The sequence below is a fragment of the Emericellopsis cladophorae genome (genome assembly GCF_022114955.1).
Source record: "Emericellopsis cladophorae strain MUM 19.33 chromosome Unknown NODE_69_length_108160_cov_118_120611, whole genome shotgun sequence".
NCBI classification, from domain to species: domain Eukaryota; kingdom Fungi; phylum Ascomycota; class Sordariomycetes; order Hypocreales; family Bionectriaceae; genus Emericellopsis; species Emericellopsis cladophorae.
In genome coordinates, this window is record NW_026250994.1 from 1 (window position 1) to 27,053 (window position 27,053).

At 55.5% G+C, this 27,053-nt stretch overlaps 9 protein-coding genes across 9 annotated transcripts; 4 read left to right on the top strand and 5 right to left on the bottom strand.

Annotated features, from left to right (window-relative positions):
* Nucleotides 1-251: 251 nt before the first annotated feature.
* J7T54_000776 (putative histidine acid phosphatase) lies at nt 252-2,097 on the top strand (the record flags this gene model as incomplete). Its single annotated transcript, XM_051509751.1, has 2 exons — nt 252-1,876; nt 1,984-2,097. Coding segments are annotated over 2 exons (1,739 nt in total), but the record flags the coding sequence as incomplete, so codon positions are not given.
* Nucleotides 2,098-2,551: 454 nt separating this feature from the next.
* Nucleotides 2,552-4,963, bottom strand: J7T54_000777 (RNA-binding protein-like protein; the record flags this gene model as incomplete). The annotated part of the gene is made up of 1 exon (XM_051509752.1): nt 2,552-4,963. The coding sequence occupies one exon, from the start codon at nt 4,961-4,963 to the stop codon at nt 2,552-2,554; it is 2,412 nt and encodes an 803-aa protein (XP_051359244.1).
* Nucleotides 4,964-6,888: 1,925 nt separating this feature from the next.
* J7T54_000778 (Asparagine--tRNA ligase) lies at nt 6,889-10,805 on the bottom strand (the record flags this gene model as incomplete). Its single annotated transcript, XM_051509753.1, has 6 exons — nt 6,889-7,015; nt 7,066-8,718; nt 9,832-9,881; nt 9,935-10,313; nt 10,461-10,580; nt 10,783-10,805. The coding sequence occupies 6 exons, from the start codon at nt 10,803-10,805 to the stop codon at nt 6,889-6,891; spliced, it is 2,352 nt and encodes a 783-aa protein (XP_051359245.1).
* A 3,590-nt stretch (nt 10,806-14,395) lies between these two features.
* Nucleotides 14,396-15,066, top strand: J7T54_000779 (Lysozyme-like protein; the record flags this gene model as incomplete). Its single annotated transcript, XM_051509754.1, has 3 exons — nt 14,396-14,513; nt 14,583-14,713; nt 14,773-15,066. The coding sequence occupies 3 exons, from the start codon at nt 14,396-14,398 to the stop codon at nt 15,064-15,066; spliced, it is 543 nt and encodes a 180-aa protein (XP_051359246.1).
* A 440-nt stretch (nt 15,067-15,506) lies between these two features.
* On the top strand, nt 15,507-16,157 carry J7T54_000780 (Vacuolar ATPase assembly VMA22; the record flags this gene model as incomplete). Its single annotated transcript, XM_051509755.1, has 1 exon — nt 15,507-16,157. One exon carries the CDS (start codon nt 15,507-15,509, stop codon nt 16,155-16,157), a length of 651 nt encoding a protein of 216 aa, XP_051359247.1.
* Nucleotides 16,158-16,201: 44 nt separating this feature from the next.
* J7T54_000781 (uncharacterized protein) lies at nt 16,202-18,207 on the bottom strand (the record flags this gene model as incomplete). The annotated part of the gene is made up of 2 exons (XM_051509756.1): nt 16,202-17,771; nt 17,825-18,207. 2 exons carry the CDS (start codon nt 18,205-18,207, stop codon nt 16,202-16,204), a joined length of 1,953 nt encoding a protein of 650 aa, XP_051359248.1.
* A 385-nt stretch (nt 18,208-18,592) lies between these two features.
* On the top strand, nt 18,593-21,375 carry J7T54_000782 (Chloride channel; the record flags this gene model as incomplete). Its single annotated transcript, XM_051509758.1, has 3 exons — nt 18,593-19,564; nt 19,617-20,009; nt 20,059-21,375. 3 exons carry the CDS (start codon nt 18,593-18,595, stop codon nt 21,373-21,375), a joined length of 2,682 nt encoding a protein of 893 aa, XP_051359249.1.
* A 154-nt stretch (nt 21,376-21,529) lies between these two features.
* On the bottom strand, nt 21,530-24,357 carry J7T54_000783 (DNA ligase (Polydeoxyribonucleotide synthase); the record flags this gene model as incomplete). Its single annotated transcript, XM_051509759.1, has 5 exons — nt 21,530-22,066; nt 22,118-22,886; nt 22,936-24,040; nt 24,091-24,242; nt 24,302-24,357. The coding sequence occupies 5 exons, from the start codon at nt 24,355-24,357 to the stop codon at nt 21,530-21,532; spliced, it is 2,619 nt and encodes an 872-aa protein (XP_051359250.1).
* A 729-nt stretch (nt 24,358-25,086) lies between these two features.
* Nucleotides 25,087-26,782, bottom strand: J7T54_000784 (pyruvate dehydrogenase E1 component alpha subunit; the record flags this gene model as incomplete). The annotated part of the gene is made up of 5 exons (XM_051509760.1): nt 25,087-25,598; nt 25,652-26,106; nt 26,162-26,295; nt 26,410-26,637; nt 26,771-26,782. The coding sequence occupies 5 exons, from the start codon at nt 26,780-26,782 to the stop codon at nt 25,087-25,089; spliced, it is 1,341 nt and encodes a 446-aa protein (XP_051359251.1).
* Nucleotides 26,783-27,053: the final 271 nt, after the last annotated feature.

The window sequence follows — 27,053 nt, forward strand, 5'->3', positions numbered from 1 at the left end:
ATGCCTCTTTGACTGCAAACTTGCACGAAGAGACCAACATCACCGTTTGTAGCGCAGAATCTGGTCGTCCTGTCACTCCAAAATGACTTCGCGCAACTACAATGTTTCCGCAGCAAACTCCAGTCCCTCCTCCTCCAGCTCCGAGCCCACCGTTCGAAGCCTCATCCACCTAATTACGGTGCTACGTAGTCCACGCAAATCCGGAGAAACCTCGACCCGCAATTGAGTTACTGCCCGCGTCGCCGATCCAGTGACGGCTGGCGAGCTTCACTGCAGTGGACTGGACTCACTCCTGAACCCATCTATCGTCGCTCGCTCGCCCGCTCAACTGGGCCAGGATCACATTCCACGCCCCAAGCTATCCAACCCCCGCTGGCCTCAGCCTCACCCTCGCCCTCACCAAGTCCAGCCCAGCCCAGTCGTCGACATGACCACCCTACAGCCCCGGCCCCCCTACACCGACGCCGAACTTGCCGCCCTCTACCCGCCGTCCCTCCAACTGCAGAATGTCCAGATCCTCCTCCGCCACGGCGAGCGCACGCCCGTGACGCCGCGCTTCCAGGAACATGGTCTCCCCGCCTTCTGGCCCTACTGCAAGGCCGTCCGCCACCTGCGCTCCGCCGTCATGGACGTCGACCACCCCGACGCCAGCCCCGACGCCCAGTTCTCGACCCTCGCTTGGAAGCGGCGCCTCGAGACCATGAGCCACAAGGACGCCCCCATCATCGCCGCCGGCAAGCACGGCGAGCTCGACGACATTTGCGACATGGGCATGCTCACTGACAAGGGCCGCGCGACCACCACCCATCTCGGCCGCCGCCTGCGCGCCCTCTACGTCGACCGCCTCGGCTTCCTCGCCCCCTCCCTCGACGCCGACAACGTCGACACCCTCTACCTCCGTGCCACCCCGATCCAGCGTGCTCTCGAGAGCATGCAGCAGACCCTTCACGGCCTCTACCCGCCCGCCAACAGGGCCCCCGACCTACCACCCGTCAACGTCCTCGCCCGCGCCATCGGGGAAGAGACCCTCTTTCCCAATGAAGGCAACTGCCGCCGCTTCGCCATCCTCGCTCGCGCCTTTGCCCAGCGCGCCGCCGAGCGCTGGAACGATTCCCCCGAGATGGACTACCTCACGCGGCAGCTGGGCCGGTACCTCCCTGACCCATCCGCCCGCGTCGCCGTCGACGGCAAGCCCCGCCTCTCCGGCATCATGGACACTATGAACGCGACCTACGCCCACGGCCCGGACACCAAGCTCCCCAAGGCCTTCTACGACCCCAAGGTCAAGGACATTATCGAGACCATTGGCGTCGAGGAGTGGTACGCCGGCTACCGCGAGTCCGAGGAGTACCGCACCCTAGGCATCGGCGGTCTCCTGGGCGACGTTGTCGCCCGCATGGTCGGATCCGTGGAGCAGACCACCGCCGACGGCCAGTACGAGCTGCAGCGACGCGGACAGGGCCACGCGCCCGCCGTGCGCTTCGGTCTCTCCGGCTGCCACGACACCACCCTCGCCGCCATCCTCTCCTCCCTCGGCACCTTTGGTCACAAGCAGTGGCCGCCCTTTACGAGCCACATTGCCATTGAGCTCTTTCGTCACACGACAGCGCCAGACAGGCCACCGCCCGCGGCCCCGACCACTGGTTCCTGGCTCGCCTCCCTCTTCGGGGCAAGCGGGAAGCCCAGCCTCTCACCGGCTGGCGTCCCTCCGGCCGGCGGCATCGGTCGTACCAAAATGTTCGACCTGACGCCAGCCGAGAGAGAGCGGCTCGAGGGCTACTACGTGCGCGTCCGCTACAACGATGAGCCCGTGACCGTCCCAGGATGTAAACAACAGGGCAACCACCTCGAAGGCGACGAGTCCTTCTGCACTTTGGTACGTACACTGAACCATGTTTCCCCCCCTTTAACTTGTTATTCCGGTGATCTTCATATCAGTATCTTCCGCGTAATCAGTCAGTATAAACATGCTAAATGCCGCAGGCGGCCTTCAAGTCCATCGTAGACAAGTTCACTCCTGTCGACTGGCGCCAGCAGTGCCGCATCAACATCAACGAAACGCCATTCCCGGAAAAAAATCAGCCGTCCGGGTTTTAATCAGAACGTTTGTGTAGAATAGCTTGTCTAAATCGAACCAACCTGACCCCTATCTGCTAGACTAGACAGACACAGATTATAAATAATCATGAACGCTTTCGATCGGCGAGACTACGTGTGAATATTCTATACCAAGCATTGGGCGCCAGGAAACATGTACGGCAAAATAACTATGTGCCCATCTCAATCATAGCGGAACCCACTCGCTCCAACTCAACCCCCCAGTTTTGAGCCTTTTCCCTAGGTCCTTGACGTCTTTGCCTGGCTCCCAAGTGGCATAATCCACCAGCAACAAGGCAAGGAGTGCGTACAATCCGAACAAAGTTCCCTATGAGAACAAAAAACAGCTCCGGCAAATATTAGGGCAGGCCTAGATTCCCCGCCACAATTACAAAAATGTATAATCATTCCCTCTCCTTTTGCTTCCATTCCTATCCACATCCTTCATCACCCATTAGTTGGCCACTTCCTCCTCAACCCAGCCGTTGAGGCCGCCCTGGATGGCGAGGCCGAAACCGCCTCCCATCCCACCGTAACTGGCTTGGTATCCATGGCCACGACGCTCGCCGTCACTTCCATTGCTACCCGGGACGCTGTTGGGGCTGTTGCCTCCGTTCTCGAAACCAGGTGCAAGAGCGGGCAGGCTGACGGCTCGGTTGTGCTGGCCGCGAGCATTGGGAGCCAGCAGTCCACCAATCGTCGTCGCGCCGGACATGGCACCATTCGCTGGATACCCGTTCGAGATGCTGGCGGATTGACCGTGGCCGCCCAGCTGCGCCTGTTGGATCTGTGGGGCAACGTCGATGCCGAGGTCACTGGGGGACTGCTGAGAGGATCCGAAGAGGGCGCTCTGCTGAGCGGCATAGTTCTGCTGGTGATGCTGCTGCTGTGCCTGCTGGGACAACTGGTTCAGGTACATTGTCAGAGGGTTGTTGTTCACTCCAAACTGCCCGGTGGGCGAACCACCACGGCCGTTGTCGCCCTGGGGAGGCGGCGATGTGCCGCCGTCACCACGGGGCGATTGTGAGTTGTGCATCTGGCGGGGCGCATTGCCACAGCGATCCTTGCCAAAGTTCACCTTGAACTTCCTGTACTCCTCCTTTCCACGCACCGCCTCAATGGCCTTGATGGCATTGGCAATGTTAGTGAAGTTGACAAAAGCACAGCTCTTCTCCCGAAGAGCATTGACGAGTTCGATTTCGCCGTACTCGGAGAAGTCTTGGCGCAGTCTTTCCTCCGTCCAAGTCTCGTCCAGGTTGCCAATGTACACGTTCCGAGAAGCGCCGCCGCTAACAGCCATGGCAATCGCAGGCGGGAGAGCACCAGAGTGCTTGCCCCAGCCGATCTTGAGTCGTCGGTTATGGATCATTAGCCCTTGGAGGTTGCTCAGAGCGTAGAATGAAGCGGCGGCTGTGGGATCGATGAAAGTGACGAAGCAAATGTGCTTGTCCGGGATGTAGCGGATATGATGCAAGAGCCCCCCTCGCACAACGTTGCAAATCTCCTCAATCGTCGTCTCGGGGTGAATGTTGCCCAGGTAAATCGTACGGTTGCCGAGGTTGTTGATGCCACCGGCAGTAGTGGCGACAGCAGCAGCAGCCACCGATTGCTGAGCCAGGGTGCTGGAGATAAAGTCACGGTCAGCACCTGTCAGCATGTGAGCATAGCCCGGAGAGATACCCAGATACTGGGCGGCATTCTGCTGCTGTGTTTTGGAGACGTAGGCGCATCGGTCCTTGCCGTAGTACACGCGGCGAGGAGCCTGCCACTTGGGCTCCTGCGGGAGCTGGCCAACGGCTTTGATGGCATTCGCAATGGAGAGAAAGTGCACGAAAGCAATATTCTTCTCACGGACAAGTTTGATGGTATCAATAGCACCAAACTTGCCCAGATCCTCGCGTATCTCCTCTTCGGCGATATCCTCGGGCAGGTTGCCCAAGTAGACGTTGCGTGAGGCCCCGGACTGTTGCACAGCCAATGCCACCGAGGTCGGAACCTGAGACGGCTTGCCCCAACCGACCTTGATATCCTGCCCCTTGATGCAGAGCTTTTTCAAGATGGCATCAGAGTGGAAGTGGGTGGCGGAGCTAGCATCCAAGAAGGAGATGAAAGCACAGTTCTTGTCCGGCAACAGACGGACGGATTCAATCTGCCCACTCCTAATGTGACCCAGAATTTCCTCGGCTACAGTATCAGGTGGAATATTGCCCAGATACACAGTGCGGCTGGTGCCAGTGACCGCACCTGCGTTCATGTGAACGGGCGAGCTAGGCTGCATCGGCGGCTGCATCGAGTAGTTGCCCGTAGGTGATTGAGGGGCCGCATAGAAGTGAGGAGCACCATAGGCGGAGGGCGAAACCATGGCCTGATACTGCTGAGGGGACATGTTCTGCTGAACAGGGCTGGCCATGCCAGCATTCCGCTGGTGGTTCATCTGGCTCTGCTGTTGCTGATGCTGCTGCTGTTGTTGCTGCTGCTGCTGCTGCTGACCCTGAGCCTGAAAATTGTGCACCTGCTGGAACTGAGGGCTGCTGAATGCACCGGGGGATCCAGGCTGAAACGGACTTCCGAGGAGCAGCTGGGACGGCAGCAAGGGTGTAAATTGCATGTCGAAAGCAGTACCAGGTGTTGCAATATCGGCACCAGCCGCAGGTATAGCCTGTGCCTGGTTCATCGTCTGGGTGTTCAGAGAGGGGACATTGCCACGACGAGGGTGGCGGTCAGCAAATCCCGAGACGTTCGATGTAAAGGCTCCGTGCGAGAAGCCAGTGTCGCTGTTTGATGGCTTCGAAGCATGGCCGAATCGTACACCGTGGTGTCCATTGGAGCCACGGCCCTGGCCTACAGCCCCGGTGAGATCCTGCATGCTGAAGAGATGAGGGGGGACCTGTGTGTCCCGCCCGTTTTGCGATAGAACAGCCGTCTTGAAGGGTAAGCGTGCCTGGTGGAGGGCACGCGACGCAAAATGTCCGAGGCTCGACTCGAGGATAGGCGACTCGAGAAAAGGGGCTTGGTCCAAAATAAATCTACCAATGTACACAGAAGTGTACCAGATATCTGAATGCTTGCAAGCGTATTATAAGGAATGTAAGGTATCCAACAGGTATCGATATTCTGGTCAAATCGATCGAGCAAAGTGAATGCAAATTGCAGTAAGGCGTAGCAACAGTAGGTACGGTCGAGCTAAGGTCGGTACGCGACGTTTGAAAACAACCGGCGGCGAATAATTCTGTTAAGTAGTGATTAGGATAAGAAATCTTGCAGGGATTCGACCAGAGAGCGTAGACAAGGAGAGGAGTAGGTGACAAGGTTGAGGTTGAGGTTGAGGTTGAAGGAGAAGAAGCTCGAATAGGACTGGAGGCTGAGATTGCACTGGTACGAGACCTGGGAGCTGTTGACGTGCCTTGAAGGAATGAATCGTACCTGTTTGGGCAGTCGCGACTGAAGAGAACCACACAGTTCGGCTTGGACAAGTCGGACTGAGGTCGTCGACCCTCGCAGCAAGTGGGAAAGTACAGGAACAAAGACAATAGTAGTTGGTAGTGGGAAAGGGGAGAAATGGAAAGAACGGGATTGGGTCTGGCTTCGTGAAAAAAGAACGGACCACCTCCGAGATCAACAGCGACCAACAAAAGGAGCCACCGTACTAGCTAGGGAAGGGGGCTCGAGTGCTCTCCCAAATTAAGATAGTAACAATGATGCGTAGGGCGGGACAGCCAAGGTACGGCCGTGCGAGCGAGTGAGGACGACCGGGGAGGTGGAATGTACGTGCTAGAGCGAGCGTAAAGAAGGAAAGAATGGTGAATGAAGGAAATCCTCGAAAGTGAGGGTGAGGAAAAGGCGAAAGGCCTGCGAAGGAGAGGAGTGGTGATGAGGACCTGGTCTGGAGGGATGGTGAGGTGAGGGAAGAAACGAACGCGTGAACCGTGAGCCAGCAGCCAGCCATGCTCGAGCACTCCACAAAGGAAAGGAGACTGACTGACGGACTGCCTGAATGGGCTCATGGAGTCATGGGAATTGATTGAATCAGAACAGGGTGGAGAATCGCGGTTGTCTAGAAAAGGGTGTCGACAATGGAATTGGCTACGCTGGTCGAGTTTAATGACTAGAACAGGGGAGTGCGAGACACCATTGGCCAGTGCTGTCAGTAGTGGAGGCTCATCGTTCTTGGGCCCACGTTTAATTGGTTGTTCTGGTCACCTGCAGGGCCACCCATGGATCCGCCACGACCCCGAATTTCAAGGGAGGATCCCATCGACATCTCCAGACTTTCTGCACTGGCTGTCGCCTGACGTGTGCAGCTCGCATGCAGCTACGCGAGTTCAAGGCTACTCCCTGCTTGACTGAAGAATCGAGAGTCGCAAGCGGTGAACATTCGATGAATGTGCGGCTGTAGTGAAACACGATGCGCCGCAGGACGCTACGTGTCCGTTGAAATTGTTCGAGCAGCCACTCCAGTGAGCTGCGGGTGGACACTGGAACCCCTGAATGTCAAACTGCCGCGTTCTTGGAGTTCCACCCATTATTAAATAATAAGCCCCCACCATGGATACGATTTTAGGCACAATTAAGTATTCGGAATATCAGAGAGAACTAATGAATGTTTCCGATTGCCTCAGCATAATTGTCATTCGTATGAATCGTCTTGGCATGATACGTTTCAATAATCGTGCGCTCGGTGCCATTATGGTTCAGTGCGATTGCTCTCTGCTTGGGATTCTTGCCTGTCTAAGCTGTTGGCTAGTAATCAGGCCAGAGACTCTATTCTTCGCCATCAGTTCTCTCTCCCCTCTATGGCTTGCAACGCCCCATGAAGCGCGGGTAGAGGCACGTCGTGCGGACGGTGTGCTGGTTCGCCAGCCAAGCCAGGAATCGCTCCAGGCCCAGGCCGTAGCCACCGTGGGGAGAAGTTCCATACCTAGATGATGTGAGTCAAAGCTTAACAATAATCACACATTAAAAACTTACTTGCGCTGGTCGGTGTACCAGTAATAGTCCTTGGCCGGGATGCCTTCTCTCTCGTACGCTGCCATGAGCTCTTCGTAGCCTTCCATCCTCATGCTTCCGCCGACAATCTCGCCAACGCCAGGCATCAAGCAGTCGACGCTCTCTGTGACGCGGGCATCGCTGGGGTCCTTCTTCATGTAGAACGCCTTGATCTGGGTGGGGAAGTGCGTCAGGAAGATGGGACGGTTGATTATGTCTGTCATGCGACGCTCAGCCGCCTCGGCAATGTCATCACCAAACACGTGCGTGTTGCCCTCCTCGTTCAGAATGGGGGGATCTTGCTTGTTGAGCCATTCGATGGCGTCTGAGTACTTCATACGCATAAAGGGGCGCTGAGGCTTCTGGAAAGTCGGGTTCAGCTCCTCCAGGAAGGCGGCCATCTCTGTGTCCTCCAGCACGGCGTCGATGACACGGCAGATGATCTCTTCCAGATGCTCCAAGAGATCGGCGAAATCGATAAAGTCGAGCTCAGCCTCCACGTGGGTATATTCGGACAAGTGACGGCGGGTCAGACTCTTCTCCGCGCGGAACGACTTCTCGATACAGTAGACATTGCCCAAGCTGGGGAGTACGGTCTCGAGGTAGAGCTGGGATGACTGGGTGAGAAAGGCCTTCTCGTCGTAGTAAGGAACGTTGAAGAGGGTGGCGCCACCTTCGACCTGGGTCTGCACAAGGGCAGGAGGGGCGACCTTGACAAACTTCATGTCGTGAAACGTTTTGACAAAGGCCCACTCTGTGTGTGCGCGCAGCTTCATCAAGGCGGCAGCGTGATCACCGCGCAGGACGAGATGCCTGTTGTCAAGCATGGACTGGTCCCACTGGTTCTGGGCATGCGACACCTTGTTGGTGATGGCATCTTCGCCGGATGGAGATGACCCAATGACCTCGTAGTAGTCAACGTGCAGTTCGCGGCTGTCGGGGGCCTTCTTGTCCTCGGGGACCTTCTTCAGTTCGCCGTACAAGGTCAGCGAGGTACCAAGGGCAAAGGTCATGGCATCATATGTCTTGGTTAGCTCACCCTGCAGCAGGCACTGCATTTGACCATAGCCGTCCGTGAGCGTGATGAATGTCACCTGTTTCTGCGTTCGCAACTGATGGATACGACCAGAAACCTTGACACGTGCACCCTTCTTCTCGCCTTCTCCAAGCGCAACGTCCTTGTTGGCAATGGTGATCTTCTCGGCCTTGGGAAGCGACGGATCTTGCTTGAGAACAATCTTCTTGGCATCTTCAAGCACTTTCAATCGCTGCTTCTGTTGCTCCTCCTGCGCGGCTTGGGCTTGCTGCTGCTTGGCCAGCTTCTTCTTGTGCTGCTCAACGCCAGCCAGACCCTTTTTGACAGCGCTCTTCGCTGGTTCCTTCCAGATCAGACGCACAGAGGGGTCTTCATCGGCAGTGAGCGGTCCGGTGACCGACGATCGGATGAGATATGACGGTGGCGACGGCTTGTCGAGGTCCTGGATGTAGGCGAAAGCGAGCGTCTTGTATGGTTTAAGCTCCGAGCCATCGGCATTCGCTGTGTCGTCGATGCCGGTGTCGGTGTCAATGTAGATCTTGGCGCTTTCGTCTTTCACGCGCTCGGCGAGTTCGTGCACGGCGGCCATGATGTACGCTCTGACTCGTCGCGAATTGTCTATCTCGAGCTGAGGTTAAATTGAGTCCAGGATTTTTGTTTGGCGGGGTCGAGGGGCAACAAAAAGATGGATCGAGGGGCACTCAATATCGCACAGTGTGACTCAAAACGGCTCCGGATCGGCCCTATCTGAGACATTCCGAGCGACTCGAGGATCATCCTTATCGTCCCCTCGCGCATGTGGAAGCGGTCTTAGAGAATGAACGAGCACTATCCTTTTGATCATGGGGCTACAACATATACTCTAAACACTGCACATTCTAGCGTACGAGAGCTAGGAGGCATGTCTTGTCACCGAACAAGAACGTGCAGCATGCAACCAACCCTCGAGAGACACTGAAACTGCCATTGCAGCTCATGCCACAAAACTGCCTTTCTAGGTCATCAGGGGGCCCAAGAAGCACCTATGCAAAATAGACGCAATGTGGCAGTGCAAGAGTCCATATCGAGCAATTTTCCTACCTGAGGCTGATGTATCGAAGGTGCCATTTGCGTCGTGCCACTTGTTTGAAATTTGCTCGGCATGTTGGCAGCCTCGGTGTCATGCCTAATAATGCAGCCCAACCCAACCCGACCCTCTCCAGGAAGGATGGGGCTCCCGACATATCCTGCGTCACTTGCATGCGTTACGTATCAATGTCATTGAGAGAAAATATCAATTGCTGCATTGCACTCCGGTCGCCAAAACTGTCCTATCGAAGCAATCATTCGTGTCGGCATTGGTGTGATTCCCCGACCCCATAAAGATAGATGAAGAGTGAACAAGAAGCAGCGCACGAACAAAAAGGGGTAGTCAAAAAAACACCTTAGATATCTTTGCCTCGAGCGTCAGAGACAACACGCTGCGGGATTGTCACACGGACAGTCCATTGCCAGGGGAGCTAGGCGGTGTCCGTCTCGTATGTCAGGCTCCCGTTTGATAGCTCCTGTGTGTCGCTGTTGCGTTGCTCGGGTCTTTCAAGCCGCCGAGGCCCGTTTCCTAAATCAAAATCCCAGGCTCTATCAATTTCTCGTTTGCCGCTTATCTTTTTGCGTCCATGGTATTTGCGGTTGTAGTCTGAGAGCAAGTGTTGGTCGATTACAGTATAAGACACCTGTGTGACTTTTTCTTGGGCGCGGGCGGCTCGAGCGCGGCAACAATCGCCTAGAGGGGCGTTAATCAAACGGCGGACTTGCCACTGCTGCCAATCGACTTACCTCGTCAAACACGTCCTTCAGCTTGTACTGCGTCAACGCACTGCACTCAACATATTTGACAGCGCCGAGCTCCTTGGCCATGCGCTCACCATCCTCCCGGCGCACGGGGGACATCTTCTGCTTGGCCAGCTTGTCGCGGACGCTTGGGTCGTCGCGCAGATCCACCTGCGTGCCAACGATAAGGCAGGGCACACCCGGGCAATGGTGGTGGACCTCTGGGAACCACTTCTCCCGGACATTCTCGAAGGACGCGGGGGAAGTGACGCTGAAGCAGACGAGAAAAACGTCGGTTTGGGGATATGAGAGTGGGCGCAGACGATCGTAATCTTCTTGACCAGCGGTATCGAAAAGTCCAAGCGTGTAGGGCTCGTCGCCGATCCTGTGAAGCTGCGTCAGCGACTGCACTCGCTTGTCTGCTCGTATTCCTCGTTTCAGGGTTCAATCGCGCGATCTGCCCGCGGCGGTGAGGCACTGTGCTTGCAGTCGGCATGCAAACTGCAGGGATCATGAAGAGGATTAAACGTACATGACCGTAACGGCATAATTATCGAAGACCGTAGGAACATATTCGGAGGGGAACTTGTTGGTCGTGTAGCTGATGAGCAAGCAGGTCTTGCCAACAGCACCGTCGCCGACGACGACGCACCTGGAGAGCGATAACGGTCAGCAGGAGAAACTTCACGGGAGGATTGATGGGGCAACCAAACAAGCGCTACAACGCTCGAAAAGTCATCCCGCAGGTATTGGGGAGCCACGGGTCTCTCTAGAGGTGCGCGATTGATTTCTTCCACGATGCCGTCGGTGCGACAATTGGACGAACAGAGAGGGGAACCTGGGCGAAAACGTACTTGATAGTTGCGACAACGGCCATCTCGAGGTAGGATTACTGCCAGGCTGTGTTTCGAATGATCTGCGAGGCGGTGTCTTGGACGGACAGTCAGACTTGAGGGGCTGGCCTCGATGCAATGAATGTACGGCACAAGGTTCAGGATTCGATCGGGGCACTGGGTTTCGGGATGGCGAGCGAGAGGAGGAGGAAGGTGAATGGAGGTGAGGTTGAATGAAAGTGCTTGGCTCTAGCGGGCTTGGGGCGGCGCATGGAGACTAGACTGCTGGCTGGCTGGCAAGCCTGGTGGTGCGAGGGTCTGGTGCGGAGAGCTCCATGTTCTAGGGGCACTTGCTCACAGGCACTAACGTTATCTGTCGCCAAAAGCACGGCAGGAACCAACCAACTTGCGATGAGCAACTTGACTCCTACGATCATATAAGTAGGCGAGGAGAACCAGTCATTGCCTAGGCGGCCGAGAGTGTCAAGATTCTCACGCCTCGGACTCCAAGCACGATGCCCCAAGAAGATTGGTAAAGTACATGCAGATAGGTAAAGTTGTAAACCGTGCAAATGCCTGTATGATTATGGAGGCGCAGACAGAGAGGGCCGCGCTAACATCTGTTAACACTGGGGGTTCCTGCTTCGACAGCTTCTTGCCTGCCTCGAAAGGCCTTCCTCCCAATGGAACTTATAAAACCGTTGCCTTGCAAGCCGCCGCCAGCGCTGATAAGGCCCGCCCGTCAGCTTATCGCAGATTTGTTGTTGCATGGACGTGTCGACTTGTTGCACAAAGAAAGTCAGCCGCCACCACTTGAGTCGTGCGACAAGGCACGAGCATTTTAACCACAAGGCTAATGACTAACTAGGCAACGTACTGCTAGACCGTGTTTGCGCCGCTTGGGGGTTCCAGAGAGATGTGATCCGGACCTTAGGTGTATCTGCAGAGACCGCAAGAGGAAGGACTAGACTGGAACCTTGATCCAGTTGCTCACTGCCCGTACTTTTGGATCGACGCTTTTCATTCGCAATACAGGGCTGGAAGCAGTGCAAAGCCAACAAGCGCACAACTCGGCACCGTGCAGCTGGCCACAGAGACCTTTTCTTCTGATAGGTTTCGTCACCCGCCGCCCCTTTTCCATCCTCGACTTCAGTCCAGTCACCTCCTTCCACATCAGATTCGCTGAGCGTACGCTCCAGCGCAAAACCCAGGCTAGCCAGGGTGAAACCAACAAAAATGGTAGGTTGAGCGCCTGGTTGGCGCAGACAGCTTTCTCGCACGAGACAGCGCTTCCAAGGATTACTGGCCTCCTACAAATATCCTGATGACCTTGATCAGTGATCGACGACAACAAAAGATCTTTCGCCAGGTGCCGCGAACAGCCTCGCAAACAAAGGCTCTTTGACGACATTCAGCGTCCCTCTGAGCCGGCTGCTGACACTCATTTCCTGCCCCTGCCAGCGTCGTATCACGTCGTTTACTATTTTGGCAGTCCTGCAGCAACGGCTTAAGTCCTTCTGGCCTGTTCCGCGAAATGACGGTCTCGGCGACATTCCCCTGCACATTCACACGTGGTTTGCCCACGATGCTGCAGGGACCTCAAGCCGGGTTTCTGTCCGTCCAAATTTTCGTCGCCTTGTTGATTCCATGTCGACAAGCTCGATGCTGTTGAATGGCGAACCAGAGACCCGCCTACGGCTACGGATACTGGCGACTGAATATGCTACTAGACACCGTCTTTCGCCCCAGCAAGACCCCGAGGCTGCTCTACGTTCGTGCATCAGCTGGCCCTACTGTCACGACGGCATCTTTTACCTTCTCCACAATGGACCGAATGAGCATTGCGACGAACATGTGCTCCATCGCCCTCAGGAGATATTCTTTTATGCTGTCACTGCGCCTGTGTTGCAGTTTTCACTGGACAGTTGCGCAGGCATAGAACAGGATAGGGGCAAGGCAAACGCAACATGTGAGCTTCACTCCGTGGCTGATCCGTCAAGTTCAATACTGTTTTCTGTCTCGCTGGCTCTCGATGGCGCCGCGCTTCTGGTCTCATTGCTCAGGTTCTTACACCCTTTACCTCGACAATCGCTCGGTGTGACCGGGCAGATGAGCAGTTGCGCATTATCTTGCGGTCTGTATCCGTCACCGCAGGATTGTTGCACTGATTGGGCTCATTTCACTGTCCGGCTCGCCCGTATGTCTTTGTGCGGCCGAGGATGTCGCCACGTCTCCCGGAGGTCGCATCCTCTTTCTACTAATCCAGCCCAAGGAGCCAAGTAGGAGAGCTTTCCGAGGGCTCTGCTGCCCTTACCGGGGCATCCCCGGAAGCCTCAACTGCTGGCACTTCTGTAGGGGCCGCTTGTTCATTCGTCGTCCAAATTTTTCAACAGCCCCCTTGCCCCGTTGGTCGAGTTACCTGTCCAGTAGAACTCGACAAGTGCCCGCCTGATTTTTTCGGCCGTTGATTATCCCATGTGCACTGAACCCCACGGTTGGGATGGTAGGTGACAAGTACGGGCCCAAGTGGCTCGCTTCTGTTGACTTTTTGCTTGTCACTACCTGAGTCCCTCCCTCGCATGCATGAGAATTGTCGATGATATCAGCATGCAGCACAAAGACATACTCTGTGTGCTCCTAGTCGACATTGATATTGCCATTGCTCTCGTCTTTGGGCCACTGAGGGCTGATTTACTTGGTCTACCGTGGGTGATGAGGTGAGGAAGTGGAAAGACATGGCGACTATGTTGCACCGCACTCGAAGCGGTAAACGCAAAGACGTCCGTTGAGCCCCTACGATCCCGTCATGGCATCCATCGTGATCGCAGACCAACTGTTACGAGATCCAGTGCAGAGCACTCCTCGAATGTCGACTGATCGACGCATGCAACCGAACGGGCAAGCCAAGGACGGAACTATTCTCGAGCCAGTGGATTGACGTAATGGTGTGCCCTCGGCTCATCCTCAAGATCAAAACAATTGACGATATGGAGGTTTCGGAGAGGTCGCATGGCTGCACGCGCTAACGCACGTTTCCTTGGCCTTGTTGGCCTCTGTATAAGCCAGCAGGAAGCCACCCTATCACCACATCGCGCAGCATAACGAGATAGGACAAGAGTGATCGAGATACCCCCGCCTCGCAGTAGTGATACAACCCCAAGATGGCACCTTTTTTGTGGTTTCCAGTCAGCAGCGCGAGAATTTAACCGGCAGTGCCCTGCAATGATGGGCCCAGCTCGTTCCGCGCGGGATGCGATTGATCGACAGGCTTGGCGCACGCCTGCCTTCCTCTTTGGTTGACGATCCTCGATTGCTAGCCTCGACGGAGCGTCACTTCCACCACTTGGTGCGGAACTTGCATCGTGTATGGCGCCCTCACCACATTCAGCTCGCAGGGCTTGCCGAGAACAGAGATGGTGGATCGAGGCACGGAATTGGAGCGACCCGCGATGTCGATCCAGAAGCTTCGTGGGCCTTGATGAAGCACAGGAGAAGATGGAGCCACGAGTATATAAGAACCGGGACAGCGCCTGCTGGGTGGGTGGACGACGCTGCTCAAAAGCACGCTCAACAAGATACAGACCCCTTCAAGCACCTCTAAAGAATCAACAGAAACAACGACAGCATCAACACCATGGTCCTCACGGTCAAGTCCCTCCTCACCGGCCTCGTGGGCGCGGCTGCCGTCTCCGCGCAGTGCACCGGGCCCCCAGCCAACGATGCCACGGTCTCCCTCATCGCCGAGTTTGAGGGTTGGAGCCCTGACATCTGTATAGTTCTATTCGTGCTCTCCGTTGTTTCACACAGCTAACAAGTGACAGACCTTGACCCCAGCGGCTATCCTACCGTGGGCTACGGCCATCTCTGCGCCGATTCGTCCTGCTCGGATGTGCCCTACTCCATCCCCTTGAGCGAGGCTGATGGCCGCTCTCTGCTCCGAAGTGATATGGCCGTGCGCACCTCCTTGCTCCAACTGAACCGTAACTGAGGGAGAGACTGACCAGATCATAGGTCGCGCAGAACTGCATCACCCTCGACACTGGCTCCAACGTTGTGCTCAACGCCAACCAGTACGGCGCCTTTGTCAGCTGGGCCTTCAACGTCGGCTGCGGCAACTCGGGCTCCTCCACGCTCATCTCGCGCCTCAATGCTGGTGAGAACCCCAACACGGTGGCTGCCGAAGAGCTGCCCAAGTGGAAGTATAGCAATGGCGTCGAGCTGCCCGGCTTGGTGAGGAGGAGGAATGCAGAGGTTGATCTCGCGCAAACCGCCACGAGCGCCCCTGCGCTGCCTGCCTGCTCATAAGAGGCCAAAAAATGTTTACCACCCTGAGTTAAGTACGGCAATGAAGTGAATCAAATCGATCAATCGTGGTCTAAGCGATGCGTGGCTGGTGACTGTCGGGTACCCCTTGACCGTGACTTAATACCATATGCAACGCCATCAATGCTTTGGCCTAGCGTCGGGAGATTTTCGAGATTCCAGAAAAACCCGAGTATTCACTATAAGCTATTGATTAAAGTGTGCGTAGGCCAAACATTGGCCCATCGCTGACGTCGACTTCCGTGTTAGGGTCGGCGGCGAGTCCAAGTTACCTTACCAATCTGTCTCTCTGAGCTCCAGCCTCCTTGCAGAACCCACCCTAACACCTCGAGTCCTCAACCCAGCTTCATCTCTCCCCTGCACGCCAGGCTGCCCGACCGTGCTACGTTTTCCGGCCGCTTCAAGACGTGAGCCATTCCGCAATGGACCAGTCCCACATTGATGCCCTCCTTGCGAGGCATCTCCTCCTACTCGACGAGTACACCCAGCTTCGCGACCGCCTCGCCAAGCTCCAATCCAACATGTTCTACCAGCTCGCCCGCGCCAACTTTGAGACGCAACGAGGTTTTCGCTACGGCAGCGACCAATATGATGCTCGCATGAAGGCTTCGCGGCAGCTGCAAATATTCGAAGACGCTGAGGATGGCATGACGTGGACGATTGGGGATGCAATCCCTGATGCTGAGCCCGAGAAGGAGGAGCACGAAGAAGAGGGAGAAGAAGTGACCAGCCACGACGACAAGCTGGCGGAAGAGCTCGAGGGGAAACTGGGAATTTCGGATGACGGTGTTGAGGCAGAGAGTGAAGAACCAGCGCCGCATGCAGAACAGCAACGCAAACTTGGCGATCCGCTCCGGTGGTACGGGCTCTTTCCCCCAACGAGTCTACGAACTGCACAGTCTGCGTCGAGAGAGGCGGTACACGAGGTCATACCGCGTCTTGTGACAGTTGACGCCAAGATGCAGCGACTGGAGATTGAGATCCGGCGAGCACGGAAGAAGAGGGCAAAGACAGAAGAGAAGAAGAGCAAAGTTAAAGCCACAAAGAGTGCGGCGGTAGGAGCATCAGTATGATGGTATCCTTGCAGTGGTTCTTGTTTCATTTGGCTAGGACTTGACTATCTCACAGCCTCTAAGGTGGAAAGCACATCGTCAATCGGCTCTCGCAGCGGATCGTCCTCACCAATGGTCCTCTGCACCAAGCCCGCAATACCCAGCAGCGAGCTCAAGCTATTATTATATCTTTTCACCATGCCCATGTTCGCATTGGCGAACAGCGTCGTGCAAAGCTGGAGAACGGCGACCTGGAACTCTCGAAAGAACGGGCTGGAGGCGGCCTGTTCCTCCCGCGAGCTCACCGCGTGCACGTTGTCGACCAGCGCCATCCATTCCTCCTCTGTCCCCGTTCGTTGTGATTCTGCCACCGCCAGCAGAACACGCACAATGTCGATCCCTCTTCGTGCCTGATACGCCGAGCCAGCTCGCCATGGTTCACCAACGAGGCGAACAAGATCCGAAGTCAAAAGTTTCCATCCCTCGTGGCTGAGGAAGATGTCACGCCCCTCGTCAAAGGTCACAAGTGCTTCGAGCGCCACCAAGACAGGAGACCTAAAGTCAAGCTTATCTTCCGACTGCTTGTCACTGCCGCGATACAACTCCATAAACATGTCCATCAGACCTGTTGCCTCCTTGCGAAGGGTATCATTTTCATCTTCGCGCAGCCATATGCTCAGCGCCCGCAAGGACGAAAGGGTCAGCGGGTCTTCGTCCACATTGTTCGTTTTCGAGTCCCAAGTCAGCGTGGGCCTCGACCCCGTGCTCGTCTCGGCAGCGCCTGTCCTTGCATCGATATGGAGCCCCATTGCGCCCGCCACGGACGCATCCCACCGGTCGCGCAGATACTCGGCGGTCACGGACATTGTCTCCGAGATGCCCTTGCGTAATTTGAGCAGGCTGTCTGGGGACATGATCATGAGCCCGTCTTCGTCCAGAGATCTCAGCAAGAACCCTATAAATATGGAGACGACGTCAAAGTCGAGCGCCAACCTGCGAGACGTCTTTGGATACTCTGGACTGTTGAGGTGCTCGAGGAGCATGGGTATCGATGATCGAATATCTATGAGGATGAGATTCACGAACAGATAGCCGGATGGCTTCTCGTCTTTCCTGTCCTCAGCGAACAAGAGTTTGGAAGCCTCATCGGGATATGCCTGCAGGATGGACGCCGAGGCATTGGTGTAAGCCGCCCGTGCTTCAGGTGTTGGGCGACTCTTGACAAGATTTTGTATATACGTGACAACAGTCGGTAGCCAGGGCGCAGTAGCGGGTATCAGCTGGCACTCATTAGCCTTGGACCGACGGTAATGGGGTTTGTTCAGGAGTACCTTGCTATCTGCTTGCCGGAGAAAGTCGCCCAGAAATTCAAGTAACGTAACGCCATCCGTGCCCGAAAATGAAGGTATTAGAATCTTCAAGGTGTCGGCTACCTTATTAGGTGTCAACGTAACATTCTGGCCAGTCATGGTGTTGAGCCACGAGAGTCGTAGGACATTGAGCGCCAGAGGGTTTGAGGGAGCAATCTCAGTCAAAGGGCTGAGATCCTCGACCTTGCTGACGCGCGCCGCACCCTCGGGGTTGCTTGCTAAGGTGCTCAGAAGCTGTAGGGCGAGGGTAGTGGTCTCTGGAGAGCTTCGCAAATCTGTCAGTGTGTGCTGCGTCTGCTAGCTCGTACGTGTACTGACCTCTGCAGAAGTGCAGCTATCACTCGCGGTATCCTTGCCACAAATCTCACACCTCTCCTCGATTCGTCGGGCAAGAGCACACTGAATGTATGCAAGATCGATATCGAAAGATCCAGCATGTCTTTTGCCTCCTGATTTGCCGGGTCACTGCCTGTCTTCAGCAGTCTGTCCAGAAATTTGGGCTCGATACACTCCCATAGACTTTTGACGACATGCTGGTCTTCCCTGAGCTCTGAATGGTTGTCAAGAATAGATCTAGCGAGCGCGAGTCCGACAAAGCGCTGGGTGTCATCTCTGGATCTGAGAAATTGTCTAATACGATCCAGGCTCGCTGCTGGGTCTTTCGGTTTTGCCATTTCATCCTGGGCTGATGATGGCTCCATTGGTGCTGGATTTGGCTACCAGTAGCGATCTCTATGGAAGCCTCGTGAAACCACCTGAGCAGATATGACAATGCTCGGCCAAGCTATATGTTTCCTCCAAAAGTCGTGTGGTAGATGATGTAAAGCGAGTCAAGCTGGTACCGAAGGTGGAGCCTAAGCTTATCGCGCCACTGCCGATAAGAGATAGGCCTTATCGCATCTAGCCTACCTTGAGGTAGCTTGGACAAGCAAGCACCTTGATGTCAATGACAGACGGGCCTTACCTTGGTCCAGGGCTAGACTAGGAGACGACGAAACATTCGCAACAGACTGCACGCACGCGCCCGGTTCGCCCTGCGAAGGCATACAGACCAAGGCAATGGTCAGATAAGAATCTCTCTGCACCATGCCCCTCGCACCTCGCAACGGACCCTTCCTCGCCGGATCCTCCTCGTCGCATTCACCTGGCGCGAACACCCCGAGCGCATCCCCCGACGGTCGGGACGAGATTGACTTTCTGAGCGACGACCAGTATGCTGTAGGCGATCTCGGTATCGGGCGGAGTGATCGTAATGTGCTCGACGACGACCCTATACATGCAGATCTAGATGCGCCCCTATCGTTCAAGCGCCGACAGAAGCCATCCATCTTCTCGGGACCAGCGCAATTGTTCGCTGCTTTCAGGGGCCAGCCGCAGACTCCGACCCATCGATCGCCCTCCCCCGTCAGCGGCGGAGACCACAATGTCCCCGATATTACTTTCTTGACTACGTCGAAAGATGCCAGCGCGCATGACTGGTACATTGAAGGACAAGGGCGCCGAGTCGGATACGAGGATCTAACGGCCATCGACTGGATTTTCGAGTACAACAAAGAGCGCAGGCGGCTGCGCTCGCTAGCTGCAGGAGCGGGAGGCCTACTGGGACACTTTCGCCATCTCATCGACGCGAGTAAGGTCTGGATCATCGTCCTGTGCACGGGCATTTGTGTCGGCGCCATTGCTGCGGCCATTAACACTGCGTCGGACTGGCTGGGCGATCTCAAGGAGGGGTACTGCTCAAGTGGAGACGAAGGAGGTCATTTTTATCTCAGCAAGAGCTTTTGCTGCTATGGTTATGACCAGGGCTCCAAATGCGACGGATGGAGACCCTGGGGCGAGGCACTGGGCCTGGGCTCAGGAGGCGGGTCGTTTGCCATGGGCTACGTCTTCTTCATACTGTTTTCGGTTACTTTTGCGTACGTGGCGGCCCTGCTGGTTCAGGAGTATGCCTTCTACGCCAAGCACAGCGGTATCCCAGAGATCAAGACTGTGTTGGGAGGGTTCGTCATTCGACGATTCCTGGGCGGCTGGACGTTATTGACCAAATCACTGGGTCTGGTGAGAGACACATGATCACACCTTGTGCGAAGAACCCTGCTGACCGTGACAGATTCTCGCCGTCGCCTCTGGCATGTGGCTCGGAAAGGAGGGCCCCTTGGTGCACGTCGCGTGCTGCGTCGCGAACCTCTTCATCAAGCCCTTTAGCAGCATCAACCACAATGAGGCCCGGAAAAGAGAGGTACTCTCTGCAGCGGCATCTTCCGGCATCTCTGTGGCTTTTGGATCCCCCATTGGAGGCGTGCTCTTCAGTCTGGAGCAGATTTCGTACTACTTCCCCGACAAGACCATGTGGCAGAGTTTTGTGTGCGCCATGGCTGCCGCTGTGTCCCTCCAGGCATTCGATCCCTTCCGGTCCGGCAAGCTAGTCTTGTTTCAGACCAAATTCAGCAGCGACTGGGATGGCTTTGAGATGATTCCTTATGTCTTCCTTGGCATCGTGGGAGTATGTGTCCCAGATACCTGTTTTGCAACAACTCACTAACGACATTCAGGGCATCTATGGAGGCTTGTTCATCAAGTTCAACATGGCCATCGCGCGGTGGAAGAAGGGCAGCGCCTGGTTACCTGGTCCGATCTTCCAAGTCGTCGCTGTGGCCCTCCTGACGGCCGTCATCAATTATCCCAACTTCTACATGAAGCTGCAGGCTACCGAGCTTGTCTCGAACCTGTTTGCGGATTGCTCGCAGGTTCTTGACGACGAGCTCGGTCTATGCAAGACCGGCGCCGACTCTCTGTCCACCATTGTGCTGCTCATGCTCGCGGCTGTCGTCGGTTTCTTCCTCGCAGCCATCACATTTGGTCTGCACATCCCTGCTGGCATCATCCTGCCGTCCATGGCCATTGGCGCCCTCACCGGTCGCGCCGTTGGCATCTTTATGGAGATGTGGTTCACCGCGCAGCCAGGCTTCTTCCTCTTCTCCACCTGCGACCCTGACGTGCCCTGCGTCGTCCCCGGCACATACGCCATCATCGGCGCTGCTGCCTTCCTCGCCGGCGTCACCCGTATGACGGTCTCCATTGTGGTCATCATGTTCGAGCTCACCGGCGCCTTGACATACGTCCTCCCCATCATGATCGCGGTCATGGTCTCCAAATGGGTGGGCGATGCATTCTCACGTCGCGGCATTTACGAGTCCTGGATCCACTTCAACGAGTATCCCTTCCTTGACAACAGTGAGGAGATGCTCGTGCCCGACATCCCAGCGGCGCAAATCATGACCAGGATCGAGGATCTCGTGGTTCTCACCGCTTCGGGTCATACCATCGCCTCCCTGACCACAATTCTCGAGACACACCCTTATCGCGGATTCCCCGTCGTGTCGGACCCGAGAGACGCCGTCCTCTTGGGATACATCTCCCGCGCAGAGCTCAGCTACAACCTCCTTGCCGCGACTCGCCCCCCTCGAAGCCTACCCGTTGAGACGGAAACATTCTTCTCCCATCAACCACTGGCGGATCCGAGGACGACCCTCGATTTGAGGCCTTGGATGGACCATACGCCTATCACTCTGCCCTCGCGCACGGCACTCCACCTGGTTGTGTCGTATTTTCAAAGACTAGGTCTGCGTTATGTTCTCTTTACGGACAGGGGTACTTTACAGGGTATCCTGACCAAGAAGGATGTTTCGTACGTCCTCAATGGCGCCGCGGAGACAAGACGGACCACGAGTGCGCCAGATGGTACCAGTCATCGAGGACTTGGGTCAGCAAGACAGAGTGGTGAAGAGGAAGAACGAGGCTTGCTAGGAGTCGAGGATGAGGAGGACGATGAGAGAGATGAAGCGAGAGCGCAGTCTTCAATGTTGTAGGCTTTGTTTCGAACCATATATGCTCATATATCACCTCAGAGATTTACACATGTTGTATTCCTGTGTACCATGCTCCCTCTCTAGTGATAGGCCCCAAGCGCCAAACATGCCCATGCAAATACAGAATCCGACGATCATGCCACATGCTGCTAGTCTAATACTCGAAATCATCATCCACCGACGGTCCCTTGTTCTTCGTTACGCTCTCCTGCTTCCTATACATTTCCGCGACCTGCCTCGAGGACGTGGCTTCGTCGGGCTTCTTGTCATCTCGTATCTTGATGAAGCGAGGGAATCGCAGACTGATGCCTTTCAATCCACTGGGATCGACGCCCTCCTTCCACCCGGCTTTGTATCGAGGACTGAGCGTCAAGTCCGCCGTCTTGACCTCCCAGACGTAGCGCGGCTCGAACCAAACGTCAGGTTGGTGCTGGCCTCCGCTCGAGTGGGAGTAGAACGGTTTAGGTCGGTCAATGGTGATTTCTGAAAGTTGCTTATGCAAGTCTTCAAGCACTTGCTCAGAAAAGCCTGTGCCGATATTGCACACCGTCTCATAACTTTCGGTGTTCGGGTTCCAACACGCCAGCAGGAAAGCACCGTAAACGGATGTACGCTTGCCTTTGCCGTAGTAGGCACCAAGCACGACAAGGTCAAGGGAATCTCCCACGCCAGCCAGGTAGTCTTTCTTGATCTGTGCGTGGTCAGTAAAAGTTCAGTCCGTGTCACGAGCGGAACAACTCACCTTGAGCCAATTGCGACTGCGTTTGCTGGGCTCATACCAACTCTCGGGTCCGTCCAACATCTTGACCATCAGTCCTTCGCAGGACGCTTTGACACTTTCGTCCAAGAACACTTGAATCTCGTCGAGTTCTTGTCCATCCATGGACTCCGCAAAGGCGAATTCGCCTTCAACGGGATTGAAAGCATTCTTAAGCAGCTTTCGTCTTTCGGTCAGACTTTTCTTGACCGCGGGCTCGCCATTGAGATAGAGGAGATCAAAAGCGAAGACACAGACCTTGACCTTAACGTCCTCGGCTTTGACATCCTTGCGTTTCCGTGTCATCAGTTGCTGGAATGGCAGCACCTTCTTCTCCTCAACATCCCACGCCACCGTCTCACAATCGAGCACGAAGCTCTGTGTATCGTCTTTGATCCACGTATGAAGCTTGGCTAGCACATCAGGGTACTTCTTAGACAGGTCTTCCGAGTTTCGCGAGAAGATGGCCGCGACACCACCGGCAGCCTCCTGGTTCGCATCCGGCTTGGCTTGGCTGAGTTCTTCCGGTGCCTGTTTCGCAACATAATGAATCTGAGCGCGCTCGCCGTCGTACTTATACTCGCAGGTAAATTTCTGCCCCTCGAACCGGTCCAAAACCTCGGTAATGGCCTTGGTTGGCTTAGCCAGCATAGGCTTCAAAGGCACACCGGGCTTAAGCTTGCAGGTATCGGGCAGGTTCATGATGCCACCCTCCAGCATTGCGGGAATGATAACATTGTAGCTCGGAAGCTCGCTGGGGAAGGTCAACACCCTTGTCCAAACTGGAGCCACACAAACCATACCTGTAGACCTGCTTGAGCATTGCCTCACCTTTCTCCATATCCGAAGTGCTAGGTACCTTTCCCTCCTTCTCAGCCTCGTGGCAGACAACGGCTTGAGCCAAAGCAACAAGCACCGTCCTTTCAGCCAAGCCGAGACGAAGTTTGCCCTCCAGAAAACGGACGACAAACTTGGCCTCGCTGGGGCCACCCTTGTCCTTGTGGATGTCGATCTTGACACCAGAAGAGTCGGCTGCCGAAAGTAGTTTCTTGATGCCAGCCACTTTCCGCCCCTGCGCACCGTTACCCGACACTGTAGCAATGGCCATCAATCCCTGATGAACACCCTTGACTGTCAACGGTGGGGGCTTGAGTATGGTCGCCTGCCTCGACCTGGTCTTCAGCGCCACAAGACCAAGATCGCCCACTGCTTGCTGCTCAGCCTTGATGCCAGCCAGGGTTTGCCCACCAGCCTCGCTGATAGCCTTCATGATAAGAGATTCGCCAATGCCCAACTCGATGCCTGCGTAGTCTGGGGCGAGCTTGTTGATCATGAGGAGGACCGTGGGCAACAGGTCGCCCGGGGTGAGGCGCATGACTTGCCGCAGGAACTTGGCGCAATGCTCTGTCATGATCAACCGCTTCGTCGTCATTTCGATCAGCGAGAACGTCTGACAAAGCGCCGCATACGGCACAGGGGCCCCTGCTTTCCAGTCTGGATATGGATCGTTGTGGTCCTTTGCTTTGAGCTGCGTCTGAAGCATCTCGCGTGCCTTCTTTGCAATCGCGGGCTTTTCCTCTTCCAGCTCAGCATCTGATGCCGACGAGGAGGCTGTAGCATCCTCCTCTGCCATTGCAACATCCTCGGCTTTTTCGATCTGCTCTGTTTTCACTGCCGCGCTTTTCTTTTGCACCTTTTGGGTTGCTTTTGTTGCCGTGGTCTTTTTGGCAGGAGGCGATGCGGATAGGGGTTCTTCAACTGACTCATCGTCGTCTTCTTCTACTTTGACTCGCTTCCTTCTCGATCGCTTGGCTACAGGAGCATCATCTTCGTCATTCTCGGCAGGTTCAGATTTCGGTTCGGCGTGACCATTGGCTTGGCCTGTGGGCCGAGCTCGCTTCTTGGATTCTAGTCACCGTTAGCTCCCGAAAAACGACACAGAGAGATTTCAAGCTCACGCTCGGAAGCGTCCGAGTTCTCTTGCGCCTCAGCATCCTTCATTTCAGTATCTGCCTCCACCTCATCTTTGATCTCTGGCTTCTTCGCTTTGGCCGCGAAGGAGAGCTTAGTCTGTTGAGGGGGCGGGCCTCCTTTTCCGCCAAAGAATTTGCTGTGGACTCAAGTCAGTACAAAAAGAGCTTGATGAGGGTATTCGAGTGCCAAACGCACCCGATTGTGGTCTGCGCGGGCTTCACATACCCCAATGTAGCCTGTTTCGACGGCATGACGACAACCGATGATCGTCTCACAGATGACGTGAGATTTCTGTGTTTGATATGATGGATTATTCGCCAACTATGGAATGGAAGAGTTTCTCTGACGGACAGCCGAGGCGGAGGACAGGCTGATATGATGGTTGTCGTGGGTAGGCAGCTGCTCAGTCTGACTGATCTCATGACGCGCTTTTCCAGGCAGAAGCGCGTTAATTGGAGTCACGTCGCGATTCACACCTGCAGGAAACTGAGAATGGAGGAAAGGCGCGACGCGCCCCACGTGAGCAGTAGATCCACTTTAAATATTGCCATTGAAGCAGCAGCAGAAGTTAATTAGGCTTCATTTTCGATTGAATTTTGTTGAGCTAGATAAATGTTAATTGCATATCTCTTCTGAGTTGATGTGTATCAATCATGAGTACGGGCTCACAGTTTTCATCGCACATTTGGCTTGCCCGTTGCTGCTGCGTCGAGGAGACTCAACACAAGTACAAGGGCAAGGCCCAGGCGGCTGTCGTGAACCACAGGACAGCTGATCAAGCAAACCGGTTCTATACTTTGACGTTTCCCTTATTGATTTACCCAACACTGTGCATGCCGCAAATTGTTCCTGCCCTCTAGCTAAACGAGTATAATACAAACAGATCGCGGCCTCCAAGACGATAGACAACACCGGGAATCATTATGTGTGGGCCACCGCTTCCCCTCGGCCTCTCCCTTCCACTCTACCAGCAAGCCAGTTTACTGGTTGAAGTAGTAGTTTTCGTCCGCGTGACGACCACGGATGAACTTGGGCTCGGAGCCGCGGACGTAAATGTCCTCGTACAGAATTGAGGGCTTGGGCTCAGGGACAGCCATGGCCTCGGCGATGGCAACCTCCTCCTGGACGTGGCTGCGCGCCTCCTTGTCAATCTTCTTGAGCTCGTCCTCGCTGGCGACCTCCCAGTCGAGGATCCTCTGCTTGAGCCCGGCAATGGGGTCGTTGGTCGAGCGCATGCGCTGAATCTCCTCACGCGTGCGGTAGGTGGTTCCGGGATCGGACATGGAGTGGCCACCGTAGCGGTAGGTGACGTACTCGAGGACCATGGGACCCTTGTCGGCGGCAGTCCACTCCGTTCCGTACTTGACGGCGGCCTTGACAGCCAGAATGTCCATGCCGTTCACCTTGAGACCGGGGATGTACTGTCCGCGCTTGTAGTAGTCGGTCAAGGCAGAGGAGCGGGCCGCAGAGGTACCCATACCGTACTTGTTGTCTGGGAACGGTTAGCAATCTTGTTCTCTCAAAGCACCAAGTGGGAGCACTCACTCTCGCAGCCGAACAGGGCGGGGAGGTTCCAGAGCTTGGCCATGTTGAAAGCCTCAAAGACCTGACCCTGGTTGCTAGCACCATCACCGTAGAGGATGATGGAGGCCTTCTTGGTGTCGTTGTACTTGTGCGCAAAGGCGAGACCGGCACCGACTGGGACCTGAGCGCCGACAATACCGTTGCCGCCGTAGAAGCCCTTAGAGAACATGTGCATAGAGCCACCCTTTCCGTAGGCAATGCCCTCACGGCGACCGAGCAGCTCGCCGATGATGGAGCGAACGGTGCCACCACGCATCAGAGCGAAACCGTGGCATCGGTAGGCGGTGATGATGTCGTCCTCTTTGGTGATTGCGTGTTCGATACCGACGGCGACAGCCTCCTGGCCGGTGGACAAGTGGCAGAAACCGCGAATCTTCTTCTCCTTGTAGAGGCGATCGGCCGCCATCTCCATCTGTCTGCGCGATTATCAGTGCGCCATCCCACAGCGTCGGAGCCCATCGGGAAACATACCGGACAGCAACCATGTCGTAGTACATTTGCTTCAGCTCGGCCTTGGTGACATCAATGGTGTAGGGAGGGGGGTCGAGCTCGTAGGTCTCGAAGCTCTCGTCGCTGAGGTTGACCGAGAAAGTCTCATTGTCATCCTACCACACATTGTTAGTCGTGGCTGCCCTCTCGAATCTTCCATACTCGTCGATCTGAGAACACCATTCCTTCGGGCGTGATCGAAGACTCGGGGAAAAGACGCAATCGCTTACCTTGGGCACCTTGGCGCTCAGGGACGAAGAGGCAGCGTCGGTGGTAACAAAGCGAGGACGGGCCGCAAGGGCAATAGGAGCCCTGGTGCGCGAGGCAAGCGCCCTGGGCACTCTGGCAGCTCGGGAGAACATCGCGAGGTCGGGTAGGGGCCTCTGGACGATTAGGGAGAGGTTGAGGTTGACGAGAAGATAACAGGCGCTGGTTCCGAGAATTTGCGATGTTGGGGACTGAGCTTCGGATTTGGTTGGGACCAGCACTAAAATGGATTAGCGCATCTACACGTGACCCCTTTTTCATCAAAACGAGCGTTTTATAATTCACCGATATCATTCACTGCATTGACCATCTGTCCAGACTCACTTTGACGGGCATTTGTGGTATCGGATTCGAAGCTTGTTAGTCTTGCCACTATTAATTGCGTGGGCATGGCCGACTGGCCACTCACGTATGCAGTGATCACTCCCAAAACAATGGAGGCTCCTGACCAGACTTGGCCAGATGCCTCCTAACGTTAGGACATTTGCGCTAGGTCCGTATGAGTACTCCGTCCTGTTGTAAATGATATTCAACCAATCGACGCGCCATGCTTCGTAGTTTCAGAAACAGCCTTGCCACGCGGTCCAAGATGCGTCGCCTCCATAAC